This window comes from Aplidium turbinatum, chromosome 4, assembly GCF_918807975.1.
Source record: "Aplidium turbinatum chromosome 4, kaAplTurb1.1, whole genome shotgun sequence".
In the NCBI taxonomy this organism is placed as follows: Eukaryota; Metazoa; Chordata; class Ascidiacea; order Aplousobranchia; family Polyclinidae; genus Aplidium; species Aplidium turbinatum.
This window is the reverse complement of record NC_137475.1, coordinates 10,045,629-10,055,143: the sequence shown is the minus strand read 5'-3', so window position 1 is coordinate 10,055,143 and position 9,515 is coordinate 10,045,629. Positions and strand designations below refer to the sequence as shown.

General features: G+C 37.7%; 1 protein-coding gene across 3 annotated transcripts; it reads left to right on the top strand.

The window, feature by feature from the left end:
* Positions 1-377: 377 nt before the first annotated feature.
* Positions 378-3,340, top strand: LOC145768755 (uncharacterized). Of its 3 annotated transcripts, XM_082580338.1 has the most exons (5): positions 378-1,106; positions 1,597-1,716; positions 2,038-2,199; positions 2,347-2,529; positions 2,852-3,340. In XM_082580338.1, exons 3-5 carry the CDS (start codon positions 2,055-2,057, stop codon positions 3,016-3,018), a joined length of 495 nt encoding a protein of 164 aa, XP_082436464.1. In that variant the 5' UTR covers positions 378-1,106; positions 1,597-1,716; positions 2,038-2,054; the 3' UTR covers positions 3,019-3,340. The 3 variants fall into 3 exon arrangements, with proteins under 3 accessions (XP_082436464.1, XP_082436465.1, XP_082436466.1); XM_082580339.1 differs by lacking the exon at positions 2,347-2,529; XM_082580340.1 differs by having other exon boundaries at positions 2,347-3,340.
* Positions 3,341-9,515: the final 6,175 nt, after the last annotated feature.

The window sequence follows — 9,515 nt, the reverse complement described above, 5'->3', positions numbered from 1 at the left end:
TTCAACTACCCGTATACGGTAGCCAGGGATTCAGACACTATGAATCCCTGACGGTAGCCTACTTGCTTCACACCTAGCCTACTGCAAAGGCTTTATTAAAGAAAGGCAGCTCACTGGTAACCCTTCAACTGTCTTTTCAACCAAGTATTCTTTAAATATGCCCTTAAAGTGCTACTGCACGATGACTTTGACCGCACTTTATCTGAAAGAGCATGTTTCAATCTATAAATACCAACCTCGCCCTTACTTTTTAAGGCTATAATTATCTCAATAAAAATTATCAAAACTATGGTTTTCCACGCGCTTGTATTTTTGGCCACGTTCCGCCTGCATTGCGCAACACGCAGATTATGACGTCAGTTGGAGTCAGTCAGATCGAAGCGACAACTGGTTTTACAAGTCTTTTACTAGTTTTAGTTTAGCTAGTTGTGTTTGTCCTAGACTAGACCTAGAGGAAGGAAGTTTTTTTTCGCTGCTTCGATCTTGTTGCACGTGCTTTTTATGTGAAGACAGGTAGTATAGGCTCTTTTTGAAAAAAATAAGCCAGGTGTGTTGACTTATCCATTGAAATTGTTGGTGAAGGGACAGACCAAAGCTGTCATAGGCCATGCAAGGTAAAGTACGGTACATCTTAACCAATGTTATGTGACATTCTTGTAAGCTTCAAGTCTTTAGTTCAAATATATAAAACTTTTAAAACAAAACATTTCTCTTGCAACTTCGTTTCTTAGATTATTGTAGTTCTGAGCCAAACATTTAAAATGGTGAAAATTTGCTCTATCTATCACACAAAATTTGTTTCTGGTGCAAAGGTGACATTTTTTGCCTTTCCTAACGATTAACGTTTGCGAATTAACTGGTGCAAGTTTGCTCATCAAGTCCGCAAATGGAATGGACCCTTCCCTACCAGTCTTATCTGCTCAAATCACTTTCTTGAGCAGGATTTTGAAAATTATTTTGAAGTTAATATGGGATTTTGCAAACGTTACATTCTGAAGAAATCTGCTGTTCCCACCATAAAATGTACTTCTGCTACCGGTACGTCTGATGCTACTGCATCTAAGCTGGATAGAGATCATCGAATGCAAAAGCGGACAATAGTGAAGGTTTGTAGTTACACAATAGAAGCTATAGAAATAGGCTGCATATCCTATGTAATGTTTTTAGGCCTACTTGTTTTAAATTTTATGAACATACAATGTGCCATCTGCTCAAAACGATTAAGTAGTTATGTAATACCGGTACCACTGTTATTATATAGTCTAATTACAACAGATCACAACCTTGCAAAACAGCAAGGTTGCAAAACTTACTGTGTTGCTTACGGTCGGTACTTACTTTGACATAACACCTTTTATCTCTCAATTGGGATTAACAACTTTTGGCTCAGAATATGTGGCTTAGCAATTTTTTATACAAATTTGATGTCCAGATTGTTTTCTTTCCTAACTTTTACAGAATGTAGCTAGTGGGATTCATAATCTGATCATAATTCAATGTTGCCCAAACTACAATTGTGCTACCCAGGTCTTCATATGTGTTCAGGAGGTGCGTGAGACATACAGTAATCTGATATTAATTGTCAATTTTTTGTAGGCCATGAATGATGAAATGGGTGCGGGTTCGACCAAGAAAAGTAAAACCACTGCATCTCAACAAGCTGTGCCGTCTGCTGCTGAAGATCCCATTGACGTTGCTATGCATGATGAGATGACAGTATGTAGCCTTGCATTGTTGTATTGATGAACCAACATAATTAATATAGGCTACAGGTTCAATCTAATGTGCTGCTTGTATTCAGTTACGGGTGATGTCCTCCTCTTTTATCTCTGGTGGTGGCCGAGGGGTTTATCGTTCAATCATATTTCATTCTTTTTTTGTAAATTACCCAGTAGTCAAAATCACCGCATAATGCTGTTGCATTAATCTCTTATGTACAATTCAAGTGCATCTAATACTGGCATGGTACCAATTTCAAAACGTTATAATCTTCAATGGTTGTTAATAAAGCAAAGTGTACTTTACAATACATATTAGGTATTGGAGGTTGCGGAATGCGGATGTTGACAAACAAATGGTTAGCTGCGAGTTTTCAAGTGAGTCATTTGGATGTTTCCACCCGGTGTGAAACAGCATCTTTCCAATCCAAGGCTTGTCAGGTTTCATTAAAACAGGAGCAGACTACAAAGCGATCTGTTGGTGAGTCACATCAATAAGTGCTTATCTGCTATCTTTTTTTTAAAGTTTGATTGATTCTGCAGTCAATGTTAAAATGTTTCTTTTTGTTTATTTACAACTACTCATAACAGTCTATTGTGCCACTACTACAGCATTAGTTCTCAACAGGTACCCAAACGTGGTTTGGACGAAATACCGTGGGCACGAACACTGAAACAATGTTGCTTTCCGGTCTGGTTAAGCCAGTTGCATCTTCTACCCCACTTAAAAATAGAGATGCATCTGCTCATTTTTCTATCTGTCGTCTGAATATGAACTATCCGAGAAGTCGTGGGACACAACAATTGAAGGGCAGCAATATTTGAAATAAAATAGTCAAAAAGATTGGTGGAGTATTGTAGAGTTACCTTAGTAGTGTAACAATTGCATGTTATAACCGGCATATCTAGTATGCTCTTAAAACATATCCATTTGCATATGGGTGGAACCAGTATATGAAGTATATTCCTTCATTGCCTTGTAGGCTATTAGGTTTACATTTCTATTGACATCTCTTTTTCTTATGAGTGCGTTCACTTGAGCTTGTTTACTGTTCATTGTTCAACAGCCTTTCAAGAGCTGGTTGCGTAATTGTTCCATTCATTATTAAACGACTTGCTGTTACATTTCCCAGGCAATTCAGGCTGGTCGCCTATAGGCAGGTGCTGGAGTGGCTGTTGGATGGAGAAGTTCTGGGCAAGTCCAACAGAGTCGTGCTGCCATCCTGCATTGTGTCATTTATCCGCAGAAAGTATCCCAGTGACGATGGAGACTATGCTGGGTTCCAAAGACCAGTGTTAACATTTTAGTCTTGATTTAACCTGGTTTATTGCAACCGTTTCGTTTATTTTTCGATTTGGTGTTTTTTGGTTTGGTTTGTTTTCGATTTGTGTGTCGTAATGTGATTTGTCATCAGTATTGTATGTTGGTTTATCCTTTTACTTTATTTCTGCTTCAATTTGGCTTATTCTAGTCTTTTTTTAGCTTCATCTAGATTATTTTTATAGAACGGAGATGTCAACACCGCCGAAGACAGTCCCAATGAATGCTAAAGCGTTATCGCATGATAGTCGACTGTACTATGTCCTGCAATACCGTACAATACAACATAATAATAATGTTATGGTTTTATTTATTGTCGCTCTACAACAGCTAAGGTCTTTTAGCGACAGGGCTCATTTTTAATTTGTATCAGGTTTACGATGTTATCACATTATTACCCGACTCATTCTCACTGCGCTATGCAGGATAGAACACAATCGGTACCGTTTTTAAAGTCTTCGGTTTGACCCGACCTGGAATCGATCTCAGATCTACCAGCACCAGAGCCGAAGGCAAAACCACTCGGCCACTGAGCTGGTGTACAATACAACATATTTTCGATATAACCAAGTTTGGCTGTTGTAATCTACGAAACTAGCCTTCGGCGATGGGCTTCGCAAACCTCTCCTGGCACACAAGCATGAACAACTAAATTTGTATAATGCTGGCTGAAAGATGCGTCTTCACTATGGAGGCCTTATAAATTTGCGCATTCAGTAGCAACCAAGCCTATCTCGGCTAGTTTGGTCTCGACTCCAACTGACGTCATATCGCTAGGTGGCGTTGACGAGTTTGCTACTTCCAGGTAGCGTGAGAGAGAAGCGCTAGAGAGCGTGAGAAAAGGGTCGGTTTCTCGACTGTGGGCCTCAATTGTAAGGAAGTGAGTTATTCAACAGGTTCCAGATGTCTTGGCAATGGATTCTAGCCTATGTTAATTCAATCGTGCAGTTGCACTTTAATAAAATTTTCTAACTGTCCTCAGTGTCCTGTTGGTGACTGTAGGCTATCAGCTGCATTACAAAACTTGGTTGCCTACAATTTTAATAAGAACCGCATATTTAACGCGGTATGGACCAACTACCGCCCTTCTAGTGTCCTGAGAATAAAGCAATCCCTGTGAGCCTTCGTATCCCCTTCTTTAGATATCCCTGCTTTAAACCAATGACGCAAGGCCAGTCACCGAGATTGACAGATTGAAGTTTCTGCTGGTTGTTGAATGTTGTTGTCTATGAACTATTCCATTGAGTTCACTAGATGCCGCTGAATAGATAGCAGTCCTGAAATGCGTTGCTCAAGCGCACACCCCGAAAATTAATTCACATTAAGTGCAATTAGGCTATTCTAACGTAGCCAACGTGCAATATTCTTGTACTATTCTTGCTAGTCATGTGTGACACAGGCCACATCAAAATAGTTTAAATCGTTTATTTTTTAATAACATTGCCTCCTTTCTTTCTGTCTTCTTAGTTTGAACCACCTTGAAATCAACAACCAGTTCTCGCATCATAGCTGAAAAGTAATAGCCTCCTACAATTCAGAATGTTAGTTAAGCTCTCGCTGAACAAGTATAGGTTCTTATTTCCTTTTATAAATAATCGTAATGATTCAGCATGCACTAAATAGATCTCGCACCTTAGTTAAAAACCCCTGTTTTGTAGGTTTCGTCTATCCTTGATTACTGTTTTGCTCAAGAAATTATTTCAGTGATTATTTAAAATTATTTCACATGCAGTAGAGTAGGAGTAATCAAGAGGATTTTAGGGTCAAGACCTCACTTGGAGGTGGGTATGTGTGTTGGCGTTACGATCATCATTGGGTCTTGTGATCTGTCATTCTGTGTGCTTTGTAGGCTATTTTCCGAAATTCAAAAATTATTGAGTCTTTTTCAGTTTGTTTCGAGTTTTACTTGGATGGTCGTCCATTCAGTGCTGCATTACCTTGTAGTCCAGCTATAGGCTAGGTTTAGGAGAATGATATCTACAGATTTTATGGGACATCCAGGGGTGCCGGAACGGTTTTTGACTAGGGAGGGGCAGGATAATGAATAAAGGGAACTTTTGTTGCTGAAAGTCCTTTTTTTTAAGTTTTAAGATAAGATATAGCAATAATGCTCATCCATCAGCTCATCATCGAGTAATGATACAAGTGTCAGGTATACAAAGAACAATGGCACGAAAGGGCATCATGCTATGTTATAATGATGTATAGGCTAACCTCTGTGATACAGAACTTTGTGTCGTGAATATTATTTTGAGGCAGAAATGTAAGATTATAATTAAGCTAAAAGCAAATAAGCTAGCTGAAATTGTTACCAATCGTATTGCAAAATGTGAAGTAGCTTACATGACCTTAAAAGGGCACCATTGCCCCCCTTCCCCTCCATCCACAGAACAATTGAGGGCAGGGGGCATCTGCCTCCCTGCTTCCCCGTTTCCGGTGTCCCTGGGGACATCTCCTTTGCCGTTAATACCTTTAATTCAATCAACACTAAAGGTCACTACTGTGACGCTATATGTTTAATATCAAAATGAAGATTCAGCGCAGCAGCATAAAACATTTCAAAGAGCAACGAAGGTAAAGATAAATGTGAGTCCCATACTTGATCCAAGCATAGGGGAATGATACGATAAGGCTTTCAACATACTAAGCATTCGGCACTAACGAGCTAGTTCCTTTCTCTCGGTCGCCTTTTCTTCATCAACTACGCCCAGCTAATTTATTACTCCGTAGATAAGCGGTGTTTTTCAACAACCGGCTGAAGCCGAGAGTTGACCAGGATTGCATGATTGCAAAGAGCAACTAGACAACTGAAAATCTTATAGGCTAAAGGTTTCCCCCATTACCGGTTTGCCTAACCTCAATGGTTTTTAGGCCTTGGCTTAGAATCTCATCAACCGTAAATTTATAATATAAGTTATGAAACCAGGACTGTTGAGAGGAAAAGTTTGACTATTGTGATCTCCAAGCTTCAGATCAAGGCCAAATATTCTCATTTTTTAGACACTTTTTTTAGAAGTTAGATTTCATGGTAGGTGATGGAAACCCAAGTTGGTGTGTCGTTCAGTGCTGCTTTACCATGAATTCCATTTGGTGCTTTGAAATTTGGTGTGTGGTAGCACACCATTTGCATTCTATTTGGTATGTGATAGCAAAAATGCAGCGAACATGCTCGCAAATTGCATAATGTGCTAACACAGCTTATTTTACTTAGCCTACTGTTTGTTTATAAATTTCAAAGTTTGGTAATCATTAACCTTTCATTTATAATTACGATAATCAGGCCAGAATAAGCTACTTTGTGAATCTGCTGGAGTTATTATCCGTCAATTCAATATTATTGTTGCATAACTAGGCCATTTATTTGCCAAAACCTAAACGTAAAGGAATTGAAGACACTGAAAAAATTTGGCATCCCTAACAAGGAAGTCCCTGTTAGAGTGGTCCATTAAACCTTGAGAATTTGGAGCCATGTCTTTTTCTGTTTCATGTCACAATCGTAGTTCTGACACTTATTTAGACTAGCCTATGTGGTTGTGTCAAAAAGGCACTAAATGGCAAAGCTGGAGAGCTGGTCACATAGGTGCAAGGGAAGGTTACTTTTTGAGCGTGGGAAAAAATTCTTGCCCAAGTATTTTTTGAGACAAATCAAGCACTACTTCAACTACTTTGCCACATTTGTACCAATATAGAATGCACTACTTTATAATTAAGCCATAATTTTTTCGATCACTTTAGAAACTAAACAAAAGTCAAAAATATTTTGCCCACATTTTCGAAAATCTTTCCAAAATTCCAACAGATTAAAGGTTGTTTCCAAAATCTTACATGCCCGAATTTTTAGCAAATCTGTCCAGAATTTCAACAGGTTAAAGGTTGTTTCCAAAATCTTACATGCTCGAATTTTTAGCAAATCTGTCCAGAATTTCAACTGCAGGAACACTGGAACAGCAATCAAAGGTTTAACACACTTTTACTAAAAATTTCTCAGTATTGCAATAAAATTGTTCTTTGTCTTGCAACATAAAACAAATATAAAAAATTACATTACGTATTCTTCATCATGCATCATGCTGTACAACAAACAACGCAAAGCACTGTTAAAAATTAACATAATTCAGTAACCTTGAACATTTTCATAATTATTGCCTAAATAAAAAGGCTGCTACCTGTGAACAGCTGTAGCATACAATTTCATGTCAAGACGAGAAGACTACACTTCATGATGCAATCAAATTTGTTGCACTATCTGAATTTCCAACCAATCTTTTATCGCACTTCAAAATTGTTCGAGTTAGCCATATAGGTCAACTAAACATAGGCTACGCTTTGAGAAAGAGGTCAGGTCATAAAAAGCGCTTGTTTTTGAGGTTTTCTCCATTTCAAGTCTTTATAGCTGCAGTATGAGTAAGACATGATAAATAGATCATGTTTAAACAGGGTAACAATCTTAAGATGGCAGTATTTGCACACCACATCTAGTACATAAATATAATCGATGACGTAGCCAACAATAGGTAAAGTAACAAAAAATAAAAACAAAGTGCCATGCAAGGATGGAATGTTTCAGATCAGCTAAATCCTCTTCTCCTATTTACTAAAAAAAGAAAGAAAATAGTTAAATCTGTCACAGGTGCAAAACTAGGTCTACCTGTACTATAGTCAGCCATTCGAGATAAATATGAAGTGGAGTAAGTTTGTATTCATATCGTTCGAACGCATCTTCAGACAAACAGGCTCTTTTGCAAGTGAATGGTTTTCGTTAGTAGTTTAGGCTTTGGAGAGGAAGACTGATCGATGCTCGAAAGAATTGAATCAAACTGCACAAATCACAAAATGTGCGTTTTTTACTATTCTCACAGTGAAAGACTCGCAGTCTCGTTGACAACCAAAAATTTTTGTTATAATAATCGCAGTTTATAATTTTCCGTAATATCGAGAAACCCAAACAGGGGAATAAAACTTTTACGCAAACCATGGCGTGGTTGATAACAAGGAGAATTGGTGTTTTAAAAACAAAAACAGTTTTTGACGATAAATTGATCAGAAAAGGTGAAATAAAAATTACAATGTTTTGAAAAAAATGCAAACCTATATTTGTTGATTGCTGTATGAAATCAAATGTATTGGCTAAAAATGATTTTATTTAGCGTTGTTATGTGGACAGTTACGGATGGTATAATTTGGGCAATACAAAGGTGGCGTAATCGTCATGATAAATCTACAAAACATAATACACAGTGTTGACCGAGTGTAGAAACGAATTGCTCTTGACGTTTCCTTCAGCGTTTGTTTGCTTTGACGCAATCTTTTATTGTAAGACTTTGAGAATGGTTTGTGAAGCAAAAAATCCATTCATGTTTTTTATTACAAATCTTTTCTTGTTTTTTTCTTCTCTGAAGTAAGGGTATCAACACTCAACAGGTATGACGTTTGTTAGCAGAAGATAAAGTCTCAATTAAAGATTTCTTTCAATGTTTGTTTGCTTTACCGCAATCTTCTAATGTAAAACTTTAAGAATGGTGTCTCGACAAAGAAAAAAACAAAAACTCCAGCCATGTTTTGTTTTGTGTCTTGAAAAGTTTTTCTGGGACTTTTACTCTGAAATAAATGTATCAACAGGTTTGATGTTTGAGCAGAAGATAAAGTCTCAGTGAAAGGTTTAGACTTTATTTGCACGTTGTTGAATTTCCGTTCTGAGCGTAGAAAGCGTCAGTTTCTATGGCCAGCCAAGCACCTAGGCCTAAATTAGCCTACACGACGTCACTGTATTACTTGCGTAAATCACGTGTCTACAAAATGAATCACTACCAACAAAGGAAGCTAATATACATAATTGTCGCTATGTGTTGTAGTATAACCAGTTACAGGTAGAGCAGGAAAACGTCTTTTAAAGCGGTTTGAGACAACGTGATAACAAGCGTGGCAAAACAACAAACCGAGTCCTACCTGATTCTGCGAAGTTGCAGTTTTTGACTCTTTGATTATGGCATGCTACGATGTGCTTGCTATTTATGACATGGCAGGTGTGAACTGCTACGTAAGCCAGCATCCGTTGAAATCGACTTTAGTAGTGAACATAATAACACGGCAGTGAGAACGTGAAAGTCTTCAGTGTTTTGTAGCAAGTCGAAGCGGTAAACTCAGCAAATACAGTATATTTTATGTTTACAAGTAGTAATACAGTGATCATGAAAGTTAAAGTTTAAGAAAGAACGATTTAATTGAACTTTAAAAATTTCTAATGATAATTCTACTACACGATGCGGACAGAGTAGGCTGGCAACCTTCTGGATTATAGACTTAGTATCAGCGACGTAGCCAGGAGGGCTCGGGGGAGCAATAGCAGCCCAAAAATTTTATCTTGTCCCACCAAAAAATATGTTTTTAGTATTATTACAACGTTTTAATCACATTGTATTACTGTACATGTTGAATGACGTTTCATAAAATTTTGGCTGTATTCAGTAGCTATATTT